The 22855-nt window shown below is 33.0% G+C and overlaps 2 protein-coding genes across 2 annotated transcripts in view; both read right to left on the bottom strand.

The window, feature by feature from the left end:
- Window positions 1-22855, bottom strand: part of LOC123697258 (acyl-CoA:lysophosphatidylglycerol acyltransferase 1-like) — a 111244-nt gene that overhangs the window by 45120 nt on the left and 43269 nt on the right. The gene's annotated exons all lie outside the window — the stretch shown is intronic.
- Window positions 12017-22855, bottom strand: part of LOC123697539 — a 45158-nt gene continuing 34319 nt past the window's right edge. The window contains exons 2-3 of the mRNA XM_045644084.1: window positions 13029-13891; window positions 12017-12198 (exon numbers count right to left, since the gene is read on the bottom strand). Of these exons, the coding sequence (XP_045500040.1) occupies window positions 12105-12198; window positions 13029-13891 (957 nt within the window). The 3' untranslated portion in view covers window positions 12017-12104. The remainder of the gene's footprint in view (window positions 12199-13028; window positions 13892-22855) is intronic.

The following is a 22855-nucleotide window of genomic DNA, read 5'->3' as shown; positions in this document are numbered from 1 at the left end:
TTAGTCAACACAAAAACTTCCATATAATGTCCAGAATACTATTGTAAAAGGATTGAAAAGTAAAAAATCTGGGCTACAACAATCATAAAAGTCTTATTATCTGATGTCGGTGATTTTGACTTCAATAAAATATGCACTTGTTAGTCTGTTGTTATATATTAGTTGTACGTATTAAAATACAAACATAGTACGTATTAAAATACACTTACCTTTAGTCGGCAAGTGTGTACTGTTCCTTATTCAAGTAATTCTGTTTATGTCGAATTATTGATTAGCCTTAGAAACAGTGTTGAAGCTAACTCCAGTTAAATAATCATTTAACTATATTGTAAGTGACGTACATTAGACAAAATGGAGGGAATAATAAAATATTAATAACGTGAACATCATTAAATTATAGGTATATATATATATGTGTTTTGCCTCAAATATACAGTTCAAATAGTAATTTGTAAAATTTAATAGTTATTATGTTTTAATCTATAAATATTTATCAATATGAATAATTGATCAATTTTCTGTTAACATGTTTCTGAATTTATGAAATAATTTAATCTGATATTATCTATTCTATAATAAATGCATAAATTTGCATTATCAAAAAAATTCGGTATTAAATAATATTCGACGAAATGGGGCAAAGTTAATTTAATTTAAAAACCAATTAATAACATTATACATTATTATTAACCATTTCTCTGTAAAAACCTTAAATACTAAACGATCAATAAGATAAAAAAGCGTGTGTGCTGAGCACGCGTGTCAGAAGTGGAACATCTTTGGCAAGATTCAAAGATACCAAAATCGTCGTCATACTCCCTGACGTAACTGTATTGCCATGATATTTGCCATCTTGAAATTTTACTCTCAACGCGCAGAAGTTTCACTTTAAAAGCGCTCTAAACGACAAACTGCCGCCTCAATTCACTTGGCAATCTCATTTGATCCATCAATCATTGACCACAGTACATCATAATTGAACGTAATTCCCCAGTCTATAATTATCTTTAATGCTTTATAAGCGTCTGAAATATTGTATTTGACACGTCCTTTGTGATGTTGCTCCCCTAAATGTCTGTAACTTATTTCTGCGTACAAAGAGCCAACGCCCTTAGATTTAATCTTTTTATTAATTCTAGCTCCTGTTATATTAAATTCATTGATACCTTTTTAAAGTGTTTGTGTTAAAATATATAGTTAGTAGTTACGAAGATATAGTTATAAAATATATTGTACTCAACCATTATATTTCATGAGAAATAAGGAAAGAAAATCTGCAATACCATTCCTAAGATATCCCAAGGCATTTAAACGCATGTTGAAATATATAAACATAAAATATATACATAACTTAAGAGTACATATTATTTAATAAAATGAAAATTACACAATATTAAAAACCTTGCACAAGATCATTGGCTGCGTTAATTAAATATGCTCTACGCTCCGTAGTCGTATAGAGCGCTACGTCTGCCGTCGGCTACGGATGTGCTACGAAACTTGCTACGTCAAAGAGATTTTCTGTGAAGAAAATACATCTTGAAAACTATTTAATGAGCATGAGCATAAGTGATTGACGTTGTAATAATTAATTTACTTTAACATACATTATATATACTCAAAGTAGTCTTATATCAAGTAGAAAATGTTTCGTCAAAGCTTACGATAGTGAAAATTTACGCCGTTTGATTTAAATTTTTCGTCAGATTATGAAAAATATTTCAGCATTTTCAAAACCAAAATACAGACCGATTCGAATTTCCTATTTAGCCATATATGAGTTGTCTCAACAAACACTGATATCACCTATCAGTCTGAATTCGGAATGTGGGCCATTCCAATTTGAAGCTTAGCTCTACAACATAGAGAGCATATTTGAGTGAGGTATAAACGTCCAAGCAGTGGACAAAACAATAAATTTTATGTCTACGACGTTAAAGTCTACATTCGCGTATCACTGGAACGTCCAAACGTCACCGGCCCGGGGCTACATTGATATTGGGAGTTTTCGCTACGTCCTTTGTATGAAATCTATTTCAGTTCGATAAAGTTCGATGGATTTTTGGATGAAAAAGTGTAAACAGGAAAGTTCATCCGAATCTGTGATTCAAATCAGTAGCGATACGGATAAAATGTTACGTTAAAATTTGAGAGTTTTAGCGACCTTTTTTGATGGATCGGTTATCGGGTATAGAGGTATTTCGCGTTAAATAAATAAAAATTTATATTCCACTCGTTTAGCGGGCGATTTTTCCCGTTCTAACATTACGTCAATTATCGTGCTTTCATGTTCGACGTATACAGTTCCAATACGAGCAAAAAAGTTATTCGACGAATTGCTGTGTGGCAATTTAGTTTTTATTACGTATATATTGATACAGTTTTCGATGTTTTATTACATCTATTGAAAATAGATGAAAGTATGTATCTTTATGAGAAAATTATTAACTTTGATAGATTTATTGTTACAGCAGTTGTTTACAACAAATTTTCTTCTAACTTTCACGAATTAACTTCGATCAGTGAATACCCCAATCAAATCCTAACAAAATATTTTCTTACACTACAATTAAACTAAACAAATCCTATTGTTTATTTTCCTTCAGTTCACTAAGCCGTCACCACTGTACAGTAATTCGGTTTAAAATCAATTAACGCCCGCATTCAGAGCACATCAAACTTTAAGCGCTGTAAAGCGCTTCTATCCGCTGCAAAATGTCGTTCAGTTAAAAACTACCGCTAGTCCGCAGCGCTTAAATATCTACTAGAAGTGCTTGAACGGAGAACGCCTTTCATCGCTACGGATAAAAAGGTTTCGATTTAGCAGATTGAGAATTGCAATATTTTACGATTTTAAGATTTTAAAAACGATGTTTTAGTTTAAGTGGATTGTGTATTAAATACTCTATGAATAAAAATAATAGGTAGCAGATATAATAGGTATAATAAGGACACATGAAATACGGAAGCAAGCTGTTCATTGTAAATTTACGTGTACGTTTGATACTTAGTTATGCAGACGAAAGTTGCACGTTATTTCTAAAGATATAATTTATAGTAGTGTTAGCTTTTTAAATATTGTAATTGTTAGGTTATAGATTCTAGTATCCTAAACATCAGTTTAATTATAAGAACCAGTGCAATAAATAAAACAAGTAAATCGCATTTAAATCTGAATCAACCGAACAAAAGGAAATCCATGCCTCACTTACACCGGCTCAACAAAAACATATTACTCAACTCGAAAATACGATTTTTCATTTACAATAAAAGCTTTTTGATGCAATTATTCACACGTATGATTCCACCTTCAGGGCGTACTAAGGGTTAAATTTACCTTATCCGTTTACTGGAAACCTCGTTAAAAGCCTATTTACTTTTTTATTCAGTTTGCAAATTTAAACACAAGTATACTAATTAAGTAGCTTTAATTAGACGATTACACTGGCGATACAAATTCAAATAAAAAACTGAAATTGATGAAGTAGTTACTGTAAATTATCGTTTTAATTAATAAAAGCATTTAAATTTTAAATAAATCATGAGTCGTAAAATAATTTTCGTTCGTAATATTAATTGCTAAACTAATGTTTTATTTGTATCACATTATGTGCTCTACTATCTCTACCCGTATTCTTATTATACAAAATGTGGTTCCACCATTTAAACGGAACCACAAACGTATTTATTAAATTAGCAACACTAAGCTGATATATCAATCTCTATTTAAAATAACAAACCAAGCAAAAATAGCCCGCTATTAATTTAAAAGCGATAATCTTAAAATTTAAATCGTTCCATTGAAACCGATAGAAGGTATTCATGGAGCGGTAAAGCCTCGAACTTTTTTTTTCATCAATTTTTCGCGACCATTATATCGCTTAATGGACGCTTCGGTTATCAGCTTGGTGCAGCTATGATGCCCTAACGGCAGTGCAGGGCCGGACTCGCGGCTTTGAGGCCCTTTAATTAAGGCCCCAATTAGGAAAATTAATGTAAATTGCAATATAAAACTATCAATTAATAAATACTGGTTTCAATAGATTCACAATTTTAAAACGAACTAGAAAACAGGAAATTTTATGACTCAACAAATAAAAAAATATTTCTTATACCTCTTTGTCTCATTGATTGTTTAATGTAAAAGGAATTTCGATTTCAAAATATGCTTATTATTAAGAGATATACCATCTGCAGCTTTTTAGTGTTCTTGTTTAACGGATAACCCAATTTCCATTAATACACTTCTGTTACTATATCATTAGGCCGATAATTGTCATCTATACCTCTCTATCCATTAGAACACACATTTGATCATTAAGAACATCGTTATTTCCCCAATACAGGGGGCCCCAAACTATTGTCAGTCCTGTTACCATAGTTACCGGCCAGCTAATTGGTTTTCACACAACTCCAATATTCTATTCAAAGCGCGATAGCTACTGACGTATATTTACATCAAAATTGAATTCAAATACAAGGGCCCTTATTTGATGTTCATTTGGAGTACATTCAACTTATTTGAGAAATTATTCGAGTAATCTAATTGGAATTTTGATTGCCTTTTCGTTATTGCCGTACACTTCATCATTTTTAATGGTCCAGTTCAATTAAAATATGATGACTTTATCAATGAAATGAAGCGGTTAATAGATAGACAAAGACGACAACGAATTATTATAATTTATTTATAAAACAACGCTCTACTTGAAAAATAAGTCTGAACTAGAAAAACCGTACAATATATATTTCTTTAGAAAAACAAAAACAGACGTCATTTCACCAATATATATAATAAACTTATTTGTAACAGAAATCTAAATTAACATTACCAAAATAAATGATAATTACTCACAAAACTCAACGGAAAATTACTGAAAAACGAAATTAAAAACAAGCCATCTCGCATATTACGAAGAAAGTCGAAGTATGCATAAGTTATATATACTAATTACATTAAATTACCTGGATACGCTTGATATACGAGCGCGAAGTTTACTCATCCACGTATTCTAATAGAACTCTGCCATAGATTAAAAATATCTAGATGAGACAAAGCCTCTTTGACATAATATAATAAAGTGACAGTCCTTAAAATATAGCTCAAGATCTCAGTGGTATATGTCTAACGACGTATATTTTACATGTGGATATATATTTTATAAGGGTAGTATATAAAATAAAAGTAAGTCAACCTAGAGTATCTACACCTTTGGTAGTTACAATAGAAGATAATATATAGACTATAAGTTCGAACGTGAGGTAGCGACGTATTAACCAAATTTAAAATCAATAAGTAACTTACAGTCCAAAAAAAATGTTGTTAACAAATGATTGTATTTTATTATTTGTCATTGGAATTACATCATATTGTATTAAATAAATGAATTATTACAGTCATAAATAGTGAAATACCAATCCTTAAGAGCATAATATACCGATCACGAACGTTTTAAATCGGTACATAGGTACACTCTTTATTCAATTAGACTTCTAGAAGCACTTTGAATCGCCATAACATAGTTTTACCTACCATTTACCACTAGACTGCTTATTTCATAGGTTTTATCTATTTCTTTAACTCCGTAACTTAGGTGCGGGGGAGACAGAACTGAAGGGGAGTATCTTAAATAATTACCCAGCAGTTTGAGTCATAAATATTACTTATAAAACGATTTCAGCCCGGGCAAGGGCGGAGTATGATATAAATGCTTCGATTAGACCCTTAATGATGTGAGCTTCGAAATCTTAATACGAATTTATTGTTTATTGTCGTTTTGAGGTGTGGCCAATTATATTCGCGCTTTTAAAATTAACTGGATTGGTACGAAAAATTCTAGAAACAAATATTGATGAAGCAATTCGTTTGATATGGCAATATAATATAATATTCAAACAATAGTTGATCCTTTAAAAATTTAATCCAGATAGTGATTCGCATATAATATTATTATATATAAACTAAATAATGGCCGAGACCACGAAAAACAGTACCATTTTCATAGCTTGGAAATAACTCTATTATCAGACAGTAGGTATATGATAAAAAAAATAACTCTACAAACAGCGAGTTATGACGGCACATACATTTACGTATGTATACATAGACATTAGTATTATTACACAATGTATTACATATAAATTCAAACATATTTTGTTCAATTAAACTTCTTCTAGAAGCAGCAGTCAACTCTACCCAGAACAGCCTTATATATACCTACCTATAACTCCTACTAGTCTTATAAAAAACTCCCACACAATCAGATCTAAATCTGTATCTCAAGTTATTTCAAACGGATCCTACGCGTTGTGCAAACGTAATTGAAAATGCTTGGCACTTTAGTTCCAACGTCGGAATCCCTATAGCTCGATAGAAATTGTGAGACTGCTTCTCGGATCTGTCACCTGATGCTGTGTTCATTATAGAGGAGCTCAAGTTGAAGACTGTACTTTTTTAACCGACTTAAAAAAAGAGGTTATCAATTCGGCCGGTATATTTTTTTATTGATTTTTTTAGAAAATTTTATGAGTTAAGTGTTGATTTAGACTTTGATAATTTGTCATAGCCAAGAATAGAATATTTATATAGTTTTACGATTAATTGTAAGTGTAATAACTAATAAGTACTTACATCTTAGATATATGCATATCGGAATAAGATTAATAATAATTTGATAGTGATTAAAGTTTGTTATAGTTGATATACTATTAACCTTTTGACCGCCAGAGCAAAAACGCATCGCCGTGCCCTCCACGCCAAGCCACAAATTCAATGAGATAACCTTGAAAATAGTAGGGAGTCCAAAATGTTATCGATAATCATAATAATTCACGTCTGAATATTTGAATAAACAGCTTATAACACAAAAATAATATTTATTTAGCCTCATCTCCTACTGTAAAAACTTAAGACCACATTTATAGCAACTATCAACAAAAAAAATCAACCTTTTGAGATACAAAAATACATATAAAATTGCAGCAAGTTACAGCACTATTCTCTATCAGTTACGCCCCATTGGCATGTATACATGCCAATGGCGCGGGCAACCATCCTTTTTTTTATAATATCTCGCTTCTGATTAGGGATGTGTAGCTGTATATTATTATAACTTATCGAGTTTATTTATTAAGTTTATATGAACTACAGGTATTATTGTGGAGTGTTTATTTGTAAATATCAAAACAACTATTACCTTTAAATAAAGGGAATTGCATTAAAACTACATATTTATTTTCCAATCATTTAGTTTAATACTTGAGTTATTACAAATACTAATTATATGTAGGTACCTATTTAGGTCAATTACCATATTTTGATATGACATAGCGACAATTTGTATCATAAGAATATTCTAATAAAGGCACTGATTAGACTTATTAGGTAATAAATTTTGAAAACTGCTAAATAGGTAAGGTTAAGTACCTACAGATTTTTAGAGATATTTATACATTTTGGACCTAAGCGAATTTTTATCATTACATGGACAATAAATATTATGCTAGAACGCATACATTGTGTTTGTGACGATAAAATAAAAAATAATCAAAAATCAACAATTGTATATAATCATTATGTTCATTAACAGCCTTGTATTACCTACCTATCTATATAATTATTATGCTCATTAATAGCCTTGTACTTATTTGATTATAATATTGGTAGATACCTACTCGATAAAATATTTTTACAACTTTCCGCACTTAACAACACGGCACGCGCTTACGACGTCACCAGTCCGACATCTATTCATGTCAATGGCGCAGAAGGGATTGCATATCGATACTGTGCTAGGGATGCGCATGATTGGCGAAAAGGAAAATATTCAAATCAACAATATCCACAATATAGACAATATGGTATTATACCAAAGAATGTAGTATTTACCTTTTTTCTCAGTGACTAAGCTTATATATATTTTTTTGTAGTTATTACAAAAATTAAGCGAATTAGAGTAATTTCGCTGAAATTTTAATGAAGTTACTTGAATATTACACTACATCACTAGTAGGCACGTATACATGTCATTGGCGCGAGAGAACATGCTTTTTTAGCCATTAATGAAGTTATTTTTTGTCATCAAATATTTGAATAACTACTTGGCAATTTTGTTTACTGTGTACAATTATGTAATAACTGGGGATTCAGTTCATAAACTGTATAAATAAAACACGTAAAAGTAAAGGTTTAATATGTTTATTTTGTATTTATCTATGATCTGTTTCTTGGCATGTATAGGTGTCGTTGGCGCACAGGGCACGATTGCGCATGACATCTATAGATGTCATTGGCGTTCAAAAGGTTAATTCGGCTAGTTTAGCAATGACCACTATATTAAAAACCAAGTCGCATAAAACAAATTAGATTTTAATCCATATCTTTTCTTATATCTATGCTTCCAATACAAATATAATAGCTGTACATAAGTTTTATTTTTAATACATAAATTAAAACAATCCAATCCACACTGCTATGTAAATCAAAAAATCCGTATACAATTGAAAATTGAAATACTAGCCGCTGTCCGTAGCACTCACATCCAGCCATACATACATACATACATACAAGGGCAGATTTTCAAGCATTTGCATAATCCCGCCCGGGGCACCCCACGTGGGCTCAACATTTGGTTTTGTTATTAAATAACAATTCGAGTAGTTTGCGGTTTAAAAGTGCGTTTTAATGTATTCTTTGTTTTACAATTTTAATGGGGAGTAATAGATAGACAGATAGTCTCTAGAATGTTAGTTTATGTGGAATGTTTTATTGTCTTAGTACATTTAAAAGTATCAAGAGAGAATGTGTATTGTAAATAAACTACTAAACTGATGAAGCTGGAAACACAGTGACTAAATTTACTATAACACGAAGTATTTTTATTTTTACCCTACATTTTGAAATAAATATAATGTAATAACCGTCTGTCTACCTTGAAATCAAGTAAATCCCAAAATTCAATTATTACAAACATTATTTTATTTTACCTTACGTAACATGCGTACTACGAATGCATCATCTCATTATAACATACATACATACATAATATTAAAGCCACTTTTGCGTGCTAACAACCTACATTCATAGCTAACTAGATCAACGTGTTTGTTACAGTTTTTTAATAATATTACACTGGCCTACAATCCTACAAGAAAAGTAACATTTGAATAAAGAAAATCCTTTTAAAAACTGTAGGAGCTACCATTTATTTTTAATCTTTACAAATATTTTACATAAAGTAACTTTTGCAATAATATAAGTAACAAGTAAAAATATAATTCATAAAAACATTTACTGGTACATTATAACGATTTAATTTCCGTCTCAACCGAAATAAACCAAGAGCTTAACCGAGCACTAAAATACAAGGAATTACGAGCTAAATATAACTCATTTTATAACCTTACCCTATTTTACATTGCTATTAAAATAATATCAAAATTTTGTATAAGACACTAAAAGAAACAAAACGTTTATTTCAATTTTCACGTGTATAAAGACTTCAAAAAGCCTCAAAATATTGTAAGTACAATAAAAGTAAAAATCCATTTAAAACTGCACAAGTGAAAAATTGAATAACCTTTCATTTCTTTATATTAAAACCTTTCTGTCTTCGCAGTTTGCATAGAAACTTACGGACAAACTCAAGCCCGGCTTCCGTCGCGACTCATTATTTGTGAAAGGGCGTGTTTTTATTTATTCAAACAGCCGCTTAATTAGCCGGCTGGCTCTTCATAAAGAATCTCTCGTTACCACACAAAAACCGATGCTATTTGTCGTTGGTCGTAAAGGTCCGTGCACATTATGAGTATAAAAATAAAAATTAAATTTTGTTATAGTCAAGTCATATAGTTCAAAAAATTAATAAAAAAGTAGAGAAAGAGAATTGATTAAATAATAAAATTCCTCATTTATTTTCCTCGTCTTTTCTGGGTTGCCTGGTAGAGATCGCTGCCAGCGATAAGGCTCAAAAAGTATACACTGTTATATTATATTATTAAGTTTGTAAAATGTATTCTATGAGGTGTACAATAAAGTATTTTTCGTGATAATATGTGAATACGTGAAAAATAAGAATACGTAATATCAACGTTTTTGTAATAGATAATTCAAATCAATAAATCATTCATCAATCAATAATTTTTAAAGTAATAGTACCATCTTCCCTCAATATTACATCTTTAAAAAACAATTGAACAACACACAACACCATCAAAGCATAAAAACGCTCACACGAAACGCACTCAAAGCGAATCCCTGAAATGAATTAACGCAATACATTATTGTCGAGCGCAATTTGATTCACGTAGCTACACTCACTACCCGGTTACTCACTTCATACGAGCCCTTAATCAAGGGAATCTCAGCAAACATTTGTCTAACGCCTCGAGCCCGTCACATTGCGAGATTACAAGCATTTGTATACAGATGTCGCGTCTTTGACACGATGCAAATAAGTTGCGAAAATTAACCCATCGATATGAAACAACCCAACGTGTGACGTGCGCTTTGTACGTGTAAATGTTTAGAATAAAGTTGCAAATTAGTGAAGAATTTAAAAGAACAACTATGCAGTTTCTTGCCGGTTCTTCTCCATAGATACTTCTTTGTTTACTTGCTTTCCGAATCGGTGGTAAATGTTAAAATATTTTTAATATTGTAATGACGTTTCAAAAGTGCTTCTTTCTAGAAGAGAACTTCTTCTCAAGTCTAGTTGAATAAATAAATTTTTGAGTTTGATTGATCTGAAATATGTATATTTGAGATCAATAATTTGAAAAAAATCGAATGAAATTGGATGTAGAGCAAGCAATTGAACATGTAAATGATAAGAATAATAATTAAGTAAGAGGCATTATTACGGAAAGATAGAAAGCAAACAAGATTGCCAATCACGCGATGATATAAAATTAAACGTTGTTATTATTATTTTCTATGAATAGGTACTATATTTTACACCATTTAAACAGGTACAGGCTTTGCTTAATATTTACGTAAAACCCTTTTAAAACTATTCCAATGTCATAGTTCCTTTCCAATACGAATTATTCGCAAAGAACTATGACAGGTGGTGGTAAATCGTTGGAAAACTTCACCGTACAAGGAACGTAAATTAAGCCGAGAAAGAACTGTAAGGAAACTTGGAATAAAGTTCGGTGTGAAACGTTTGGTATTAGATCGCAAGCTGCACGATATTAAATACTTTACATTACAATGGTTAGAAACTTCTATATCATCACTACATAGTATAAAACAATGTCGCTTTTTATGTCCCTATGTATGTTTAAATCTTTAAAACTAAGCAATAGATTTTGATGCGGTTTTTTTTTAATAGATAGAGTGATTCAAGAGGAAGGTTTTAGTACCTATATAATCTATTAGGTTTTAGACAAAGCGGGCAAAGCCGCAGGCGAGTAATATATAAAATGTCGTGTTACAGCACTTACAAGTTGCAACTCAAGAACGGCTGAACGGTTTTATTAATATTTCGTTTGTAAATTTTAGAAATTTCTTTGTTAAAAGTTTTCCAGGACAAACTATACTACTTATTCTATATTTAATACATTTAAAACAATTCACATCAAACTCAATAACTGCTATTTTACTAGTTTACTTCAAACTCGATTAACCGACCAAAACCTTCACCAACATAACACGGAACACCTACTTACTAATAAACATAACTTACACACAATTACGCATTCCCATTCGCAGGGACATTATACGCAAGTACAGCCCCTAAATAAGGGGTTGCGGGTGTTACGAGGGGTCAGGGGGGTTACAAGGGGTTGTTTTGACAATATCAAATGATTCACGACGCATCTGCGGCCGTCAGCTTTCGCATTAATTACTCCATCCCGCGTATATTTTAATCTATTCCTAACATACACGGGATCTGATATTACTTTGAATTTTTTTTTTTTTTTTTTTTTTTTTTGTATGGTGTTTCTCAATGTTAGCCAGAAGGGCTTCTACATTTTAACGCGGACGCGGGGGTGAACTGAAGGTTCACCCTGGTAGCGACATGCACAAGGGCGTCCCCCCTTGACGGGGACCACGAACCTCGGCTTGAGCTGTCGCTTGAGTGGAGGAGGCCAGAAGGGCCCTAATCGGACGGGCGCTCACCCGGGTGGGCGCGGGAACGCGGAACAAGGGACCTCGTCTTCGCCGGCGAAGACGGTGTACGCTTTCTGCTGTGGTGTGTGCGGTGTCGCGGTTTGTTCGACGTTGGGCTTCAATCGCCGAGTCTAGCCGTGCGTTAGCTTTGGTAATATCATCGTCGGAGTCGTCCAAGACATGTCTCGGCCGCCTACGACGATGAGTGGGATCGGGTTTCGCGACGTATGCGATGGCCTTTGTCACCAATGGGTTAGGGTGGTTTTTAGCCTTGTCGAAGTAGCGCTTAGACGCTTGCTTCATCCATTGGGCTATGGTGGGGAGTTCTAAGTCCCTATGTAGGTCCACGTTACGCACGAACCAGGGCGCTCCAGTCGCTGTTCTCATGAACCGCGACTGAATCGTCTGGAGCTTGTGTATGGAGCTGGGAGCGCAATGCGCGAAAACTACACTACTATAAGTGAGGATTGGACGGACCACCGTTTTGTAAAGTGTCACCTTATTTCTAAGGGACATTTTACTGCGTCTGTTAATAAGGTAATAGAGCCGGCTAAGGACATAGCTGGCTTTCTTACGGACTGCCTTAATGTGGGCTTTAAATGACATGTGTGCGTCTAAAGTGACGCCTAAGAATTTAGTGTGCTTTTGCCATGGAATGGCTTGGCCATAGAGTTTGACACTATCTATGGCCTCGGGGCCGCCGCGCCTGAAGAGCACGGCGGCGCTCTTGTCGGGGTTCACAGTGATACCCCATTTGCGGAACCATTTGCCTAATGCATCGGTCGCGGATTGTAGGAGTGGAGCTATTCTTTTGCGGTATGGACTCGACACGTAGAGTGCCGTGTCGTCCGCGAAGAGGGATAATTGCACTTTATCGTGCTTTGGGATGTCGCTAGTGTATAGCGCGAATAGGAGGGGCGACAAGACGGAGCCCTGAGGGACTCCGGCCTGGATGGGACGTGAAGACGAGAGCGTGCCGTCTAATCTGTAGCGAAAGGACCGGTTAGACAAGAAGTCTCGTATGATGAACACGAGACTGTCTGGCACGCCGAGAGTGTACAGTTTGTAAATCAAACCGTTGTGCCAGACCTTGTCGAACGCCTTCGCTACGTCAAAGAAGACCGCTCCCGTTCTGTGGGGTCTGAGGCGGGTGAGGCCCGCGAGAATGTACTCCGTGATGCGGTGTACTTGGTGGGGACACGAGTGAGCTCGTCTAAAGCCGAACTGTTCGTCTGGGAGCAGTTTTTTGGCAATGACTGCGTCCCAGAGGCGTTTGGAGATGATTCTCTCATAGATTTTCCCCAGAGAGCTGAGGAGACTGATGGGACGGTAGCTAGATGCCACGTTCCGGGGTTTGCCCGGTTTGTGGATCCCGATCACAATTGCTTCCTTCCACTTAGCGGGGAAGGTACAATTGGCCAGGAGACAATTAAAAGTAGCTACTAGGAGAGCGATAAGGGCGGGCGGCAGGCTTTTCAGAGCTCTATTGGGAATAGAGTCTCCGCCTGGGGACTTTCTACTAGCGAGTGATTTGATTAACGATTTTACTTCGGTGGCCGTCGTTGGTGACAAAGGCTCGGCATCGGTACGAGGGCTTGCGGTTAAGCGTGCGATCTCTTGATTAACTACGTTAATGTGAGTCGAGTCGGTCAAGTCGAGACTGGGGGAACATTGTTCCTCTAAACTGTCAGCTAAGCATTCGGCCTTCTCAAAATCGTCAAAAGCGGGAGGTTGATTAGGGCGAATGAGCGGTGGTACTTTGAATGAAACAATTCCCTAAATATGTGAATAAGGTTAAATATTTTAAATCAAAAACATCTCGTTCAATTTATGATTGTTGGATAGTTATAACCGATAACAAACTATAAAACATATAAAAACATTCACGAAAATGTCACCATATAATAACAAAAAAAACTATAAATTATAATAAGACACTTAAGCAACGGGGTAAGTAATAAAGATGCAGAATTGTAAACTTATATACCTATGTAATTTCACTTAACAATAATCAGGCATTAAGATCTATGCTACACCTATATTATGTCCACTCTCCAAAAAATAATCTTCAATACTCACACAATCAGCTAATCACTATCAAATACATACCTGCAACAAACAAAACACAATCATTAAAAATAAAAAAAAGATTATTTTCTCACATCCGTTAGTTACAAAAAATAAGTTCAAATTACTCCAAAGTTTGTCACCATACATAATATTAGTGCATATATCAATAATCTCAAAAGCAGAAACATCAAAACGACACACAAACAAGATAAAACGAATGTATTACTCGGAGACATCGCAAAGCAAACAAAAACATTGCTTTAATCTCAAAATTAAAACTGCTTGTAACGTGCAAACAGACGCCGCAAACGACCACTGCAGGACTTAATTAAAATACATCCACCATAGAATATTAAAACAGAACCGACACTCGGATAATCCCAAGTATTCCGTCTTGGAATTTAAGAGATAATTAGTGAGAGGGTTTCGTTGAATACTCGGTAGTAGATATTATATACTTTCCTAGTACATAAATGTATCATGAAAGTACATAAGAAAAAAATCGTTACGATTCCATGTACTTTAGTTCGCAAAGTAAAAGCTTTGCTAAATATGTAATTAGAGTTATGAATAGGTCTTAATTATTATTCTAAATTTCATAATATACAAAAAAGAGTCATTCACTCTAGTGTTCATGTATTTAATTAATATATGGACGAAATCATACTCCTAGACCTATAATTATCTTGGCTATGTAGTAATAATTATAGGTCTAGGACAAATCCTAGGATCCGTAGGTAAATACTAAATCAATACAAAAAAAAGCAACATAATATTTATCGACATCTGGTTTTCCCTTACTTCTTCAAAACATGTGGTTATGTTATGAATACTAATGAATAAATCAAGTTTTAAACGTCACAGTAATTTTTAATTATAATATGCATAATATAAGCTTGTATAATCGAGTAGAAATAAAAACTAAATGACTTTATTATACGAGAAAAGGCGATGTTTATGTTTACGCTAGACACCATTCAGATTCGACATAAAATAGCTTTTTATTTCGTGACATCATTTTCTATTAAATTGATTCAAGAGGAAGGTTTAAGTATATAATTTATTAGATTTTAGACAAAGCGGGCGAAGCCGCGGGCCGTAGGCTAGTTTTTATGTAAATGAAATCTCAAAAACATATTTTTAAGTTTATTCCTTGCCGTACGAGCAATTGATTACAAATGGCGTCGCTTATAAAGCATTTAATCTATTAATCTCCACATTAATAACATTTTTTTTACTCTTTACCAATTTCTCACACGAAGGTATGATTAATACGCCATTTTAACAAATCACAACAGTTATTAATTTAAAATTTAATTATTAATTTACGCAGCAAAATAACACAAACAATCCCCGTTAACATCTTCCATACTAACCCTACATATAATATATTTATAGAAATAACTATATGTATATTACAGTTTCAATTAATTCCTGCATGAGACAATTGTAGAGTCAAAAGAGCGCTTTACAAGTGTATCATACTCAAAGCTTTGTTGTATTTTGATTTTAATAACATTTATAATTATTACTTGAATACCATTAAGAGGAGATCATGACTATCTTCAGTTTTAGTATGCTAATTCAGACATCGTTTGGTATATGTATGTATTGTAAAGCGAATGTGAAAAATACATATTCAAAGTCGTTTTTAGTTATCTGATTATCATATACATAAATGCTACAATATTCTTTTAAAATAATGCGTAACCAGTTACCTATTTCCTGATCTAAAACAATTCTTATCTAAGCTAGGTATCCTACTAATATTATAAATACGAAAGTTTGTGAGGATGTGTGTGTGTTTGTAACTCTTTCACGCAAATACTACTGAACCGATTACAATGAAATTTAGCACACATATAGAGGGTAACTTGGATTAATACATAGGGTAGGTTTTATCCCGAAAATCCCACGGGAATGGGAACTATGCGGGTTTTTCTTTGAAAACGCGGGCGAAGCCGCGGGCGGAAGGCTAGTATACCTATATAGGAATAAATGTTTTACGACCAATACCCATATAAATCATAAAAATTAAAATTAATCACACCGTTAAACAAACACAATGATTAAACCACAACTTCCATACAACATCAACCAATAGACATTAATACTAAAAACATCCATCATTTATTTGACGAGATAATTTTTTCCTCCCTCCTAACCTGTTGTTTAATCCAGTTCGATTCATCATCATTCTCACACCATAATATTTTAAAGCAGTAATATTTCCAGTATGAAAAAAAGACAGCGCTATATAGGTCGTATAGCGCCATCACTTTCCCACACTATAATACTGCTATAAGACATCATGGTAACCTCCTTGATAAATGATACTAAAAAACCCGCGGCCCGTAAATATATCGATCAAAACTTTTCACAAATTACCCGCCATTGCTGGCAAATAACAAAAAAGTAATTACCACTTTGTCCAATTTATTTTTGCCTTGTATTATGAATATAAAAATGTTATAAATAGAAAATAATATTGTATCAGGAATAAGTTACAGGAAAACTAATATAGCGTTATATGTAGCGAATTCGTTTATAAATATCTACTTACATTGAACAGTTACTTTTATTCCGTACTTGAAGGGAAGAATTATTCTTAAACTTTATTACTACAAGTGATAACTGCGTTAAAAATAACCGACTTCAAACTTGCACTTGCAACATTTACAAATACTGATAAAAATGCTCATAAAATAAAAACTACTGGGCCTATCCGAATAAAATTTTTATGGGACCAATTCGATACCATCCGGCATCGAACAAAAAAAGAATTACGTAAATCGGTTCAGAAACCTCGGAGTAATCGGTGTACATACATAAAAATATATATATATATATATATACCGGCCGAATTGATAACCTCCTCCTTTTTTTGAAGTCGGTTAAAAATCAGCTACGTTTTATGTACCTAGGTGGTTCGTAGTGTGTCTAACCTAAGTAATTTCCCGATATTACATATAGCATGTACATACATAAAAAAAAACATACCGGCCGAATTGATAACCTCCTCCTTTTTTTTGAAGTCGGTTAAAAATTACTACTAATCGTTTCATTAAAGAAGAATTTTTTTTTTGAGAATTATTGATTATATTTAACTTCTTGATTTATGAAACTACAATGTACATTATTTAGAATCCAAAGGTGTGGTTTTTATCTCTACAAGAAAATGTTTGTAATAATGTACCTGTTCTATAAATGTAATATTAAAGACGTTATATTATATTTCAGATTCGTTTATTGTATTACGGTGCATTTACATCAAACGAACATAGAGCTTGAGCTAGAGCAAGAGCACTCTTTCGTGATATTTTAGTGTGAACTAAAACTAGTATTCATTTGTTGTTTGGTAAAAGAACATGTAATCTTTTTGAACGCACTAACAACAACGAACGAATGCACCGCTTGTTTACGCTAAAATAATTTGACATAGTGGGGTTAGAATGAGCATTCGCTCGTTTGATGTAAATGCACCGTTACATGGACACCGTACAACAGTGTATTTATCAGTATTGTTGTCTACGTTTCAGTTAAAGTTTTACTTGGTTTGCGATAAAATGGCGTTGTGCCAGTCGACCACATTTTTAAAGAGAACAATGTTAGTTTTCATTGGAACAAAAACATGTTATTATCTGACATTAACATCCACTATCAAGTCATGCATCATTTACCTACTCATTTTTATAAATGGGTCATATTTTTTTTGTTTTTTTTTTCTTTTAATATTACTACCGTAATGCAATAACTAATAAGGCATTTTAATAACGACTATTATTTTCCTATTTTTATATTACGCATTTTTGTACTTTCCTACCATCTTTTTCTCAATTATTACCAATGAAATCCATACTAATATTATAAATGCGAAAGTAACACTGTCTGTCTGTCCGTTACTCAATCACGCCTAAACTACTGAACCAATTTGCATGAAATTTGGTATGGAGATATTTTGATAATCGAGAAAGGACATAGGCTACCTTTTATTACGAAAATGCACCACGGACGAAGCCGGGGCGGACCACTAGTAGGTATATATAGGTATTTATATTTTATACATATGACATATGTGTTGCTGACGGTACTCCCCAGGTATGGTTTGAGAAATATCAAATGAGGGGTCACTCGCGGTTATAATGTGTCAAAACCAGAGTGTAGGGGGCCATACATAACATGTCTCTGTGATTGAGTTTTCAAAATATTAATGTTTGTTTATAGCTCATACTGGAACAGTCTTAAGTAAGCAGGACAATTAATGTTGATTTTAATTTTTTTGTGTATTTGTTTGTCGCTTCGTAGCTTCTGAAGTAACTTTTAATTTTTAATAATTTCTTGTCAAGATACTGCTAATGTTTATTGTATGTGTATTAATGTTTAGTGGAAATAGCCTCCAAGAGATTTAGAAAACGTTGGAACGAATGCCAGCATCTCAGCATTATTCTCTAGCTAAGAATGCTACGAAATTTTGTTTTCAAGCATATTTTCATTCCTTATTTGGCGAGAATGTTTCCGCTTGAGAATTATTATAATAAGAATTTTAAATAATGTTATGCATTGAATGTTATAAGAATCATAATTACCGATATAACAAAAAAGTAATAGGTGCTTACATAGTTATAATAATTTAAAGCAATTTAAAACTGAATTCGATAGCGAAAGCATATTTCCCTCCTATTTACTTCTACACCTACTTTTATATTATGGTAGCCTCCATCAGAACATAACCAAGGGTATAGAAATGAAAGACTTTTTAACGGATTTTAAACGCGATTTATTCTCAATGGATACTGATTCCCCGTGACCACGCTGGCTGTATAATGTTTGAAACGTCGAGTAAAATAACATAATGAATTAATCTCGTTTAAAATCCGTTAAAAAATATTTAATATCTAAATGTATTCGTAAAATAAAGCACACAAATGATATAAGATATAACTAAGGTTGCGGTACAAAAAAACATACATCATAAAACACAAGACGAATGAAACACAAAGGGTTTCTTTCAAAAGATGCTGACGTGGCTACATGATTGAAGTCACTCGAGTGTCACACTGTACCACATATGCTATACCTACATACTTACATACAAAATAATTACAGTTAGTGCTGATTTACACAGGGTCAGTAGACAAGTCAGTCGCGGCGCCGAAATTCGGCGCCGCGACTGACTTTAACTGTTTACATAGACTTCAAGCCTCTGTACTGACTTCAAATCTGTTTACACAGGGTTTTTTTTCGGGTCAGCACTGATTTGCCTCGAATTTGTAGTCAGTACTGACCCTGTGTAAATCAGCACTTAATGTTTATTATGTATGTGTTGTCAAATTAATATGTAGATGGAAATACAACTATTTGATGAATAATTATGTGAGTTTAATTTAATAAGACAGACTTTATGTCAGGTACATAAAGGAAATGTGAATTATTTTAATTTGCAGAATGTTACATAGACCTTTTTAAATGAGACAGATAAGTACAATTTATTTAAGGTTCTTAGGTACAATATAATGTAATGTAAATTATGAGAAAATGTAATGTACGGTAATGGACATGGTAAAAATTTTGCATCAATAATCACGCTTGATAAGTAGGAGTTATCCAAAGCTATTTTTACACATAAGCACTCTACAAACGTTAAAAATTAATTAATTTCCAACACACACGTTGGAAAACTTTAAACACGCACTTACACCGCAATAAGCTCCCGATGACATCTAATTTGCGACTCGAAACGGAATAACTAAACGCTTTGTAAACAACGAGCTTGCAGCTAAATACATTTCCACGTACGTATTAGACATTTAATTATTTATTTTATAGTACTTTGTATGCCTAGTACTTTGTAACATCCAAACTTTGTATGCAACTTTAATATGCAATATATAATTGAAGAGATTGGAGTGGAAACTACTGCTACTAAAATGGTCGTACTATTAATAGTAGCATAAAATATTATATATAGCATATAATAGTAGCATAGCTGTGATTAAAAGTAGCATATTATTATTAAAATTAGAGCCATTAATTATGAAATAGATCATACGTAAATAAAAGCACATCAAAAATGTGTAAGTATAAGGAGTGGTATTAATCATTAGTCAGCGATATTGCCCACGCAAATTCGAAAATAATTGTAACAGAAAAGGCAAATCAAATAAGAAGAAATATCTTTAGAAAACGTTTGTATTGAAAATCCTGTACTATCTACAAACAATAAGCTAAAACAATTATCCAAAGACAATTATCACCTAGCACATATTACACTCCACCCTACGAATACCATAAAGAATGTTCCACAAACAAAAAACGCATAAGGCCGTCGCCCACTGAACCCGGGGAGCGACCCCCATGCGTTAGGAATGCGCTCATTACGTCGCATTGTGCGAGCTCAGAATGCGAGCGATGTTATGCATGTTGTCTATGATTTATATCAAAAAGATCGGCCGAGCGTGCAAAATGTTTATGTGCGGGGCGGGTATGTTGTCCAGTGGTAGCTATAGCTAAGCGATTTCTAGCTAGTACTTTCAATAATATATTGTTATTGAAATATCATAAGTAGGTATTATTAATATTGTAGAGGGCTAAATTTAACATTTTAAATGCGACTCAAAGAAAAGGAAAATGAAAATATAGTAAGACTTTACATTTTCTCAGTTACATTAATTAGTCTGTACAGAAAAGTAGGTACAAATAGTTAACTTGGTGTTTTAGAATCAATATGCTACGTGCATATTGACCATTTTCAACGTATTATGAAATCACCAAATTAACTTTAAGATAAACTTTAATGAATAATGAATTATGGACATAAAATTGATCAAAGCCAAGTCTGATTCAATCCGGTTATTAAAATTTCATATTCAAACATTTAATTTTAATACTCGTCTGTTTTATTAAAGAATACATCACATCTACAGTCACATCTTATCTTTTACTGGAACACAAACATACTGCATATAATTATTAGAAGCAGGAACATAAAAAAACAGTCGACTAAACAGGTGCCTCGTTGTATGGAAAACTACTTATTTTTATGTTTATTTGTCTTTCATTCATACTACATTTGAAATATATGCGTTTGTATTTTTTATGAATAACATTCTGAACCTAAACCTAGATGCAGTTTAGATATGACATCAGTATTTTAAACAACTAGGTACCTTTCATAACTTTTATCAGTTATTTGAATTTGCATCCAAACGACGCGTAAAATAACAAATTAAAAAAAAAATATTGAGGGGGGTCCCCACAGCACAGAACCCTTAGAGCGCAAGTCCGACTCGTACTTGGCCGGTTTTTTCTTTTATTTAAAAATTAATAGCACCAAATCTAGTTTAAAATCCATTACATACATATTCTTGTCAACAGCACTACCAAAACATATCGTTAAAAATATTCAAATTTTAAATTCACACAATTTACACTCAATTAAATATTAAAACGCACTTTCACCAATGAAACTCAACGAGCAGCAATTATGCACACTGCACGGCGAGGACAGGAATGAATCGTAATTATAACGCCCTCTAGTGTTGAGGTGTTTCGTGATCTGTGGGTGCAATGCGCACTGTGGTAAGTATGTTTTAATTGAAAAAGTAATTAAATTAAATTTTGTCAAGAAGTAAATGTGCTACTGTTTGTATGTTAAAATTCTGCAGATTTAGCAAATAAAACTATGGTCTTTTGATCTTTTCAATAGATGCTTTTCATGATAATTGTTTTGGTGACTTTCAATATACATAATTATAATGTAAAACAATTGCATGGTTATCTTGATGTACAGTGTAATCGATTTAAATTATAATTTACATAGGAATATTATTGAATTGAAATGAGACCAACTGTAACAAACTTTCAAATCAAAACACATCAGAATCGGTTCACCCGTTCAAAAGTTCTGAGGTAACAAACACAACTAAACAATCAACTTTGAAACCTCCTTTTTCAAACATGACAAATACTTTTAATTGCGTAACAAACACACAAACGAATTCCCTTAACACTAGAACACAATATACAGTGCGAAAGCCGACAGTTGCGAACTGACAGCCACTAGAGATGTGATTATACAATCCCATGGGAAAAGCGAGTTAAAAATTGTAAATGAGTACTTACTCTTGTCACTTATACCGCTATAGTGTTCGGGGAACTTAACACTTGTTATATTGTATGGATTTAAATTATTTTAGGGTGACATTTTGATGTTTTGATGATGATTTGAGTTGATGAAGTTTTTTTTTGCGTTTTTATAAGTGTATGTAATATGTATGTTTAAAAGTGCTCTTTTTGTAGTTCCTGATAAGGCAAATTATTGAACTACCATATATTTTATCTCGTTAGTTTCGTGTACGACTGTTAAAAGAACACCTATTTTAATAAAAAATGTCACGAGGAGAGAGATCAATTTTCAAAGCTCAGTGAACCGCCTAGTTTCAATTTAATTTAGGTACTACCAAAATGCAGGTCTAAAAGATAGCTATTTGTACGTCATGAAATAGGTACATATTTTTAACTTTAGGTATATGTAATCTAAACTCTAAAGACAGGTTAAACTGCCTTGTGAAAATTGTAATCAGACAACACACAGTTTTCATTCTAATAACTTTAATCATATAAAATTACATTAAAATGTATGAAATGTTAATAAAGCAAATCACCGAAAAC

The sequence above is a fragment of the Colias croceus genome, chromosome 14 (genome assembly GCF_905220415.1).
Source record: "Colias croceus chromosome 14, ilColCroc2.1".
In the NCBI taxonomy this organism is placed as follows: Eukaryota; Metazoa; Arthropoda; class Insecta; order Lepidoptera; family Pieridae; genus Colias; species Colias croceus.
The sequence above is the reverse complement of the archived record's forward strand: the minus strand, read 5'-3'. Positions and strand labels throughout refer to the sequence as shown.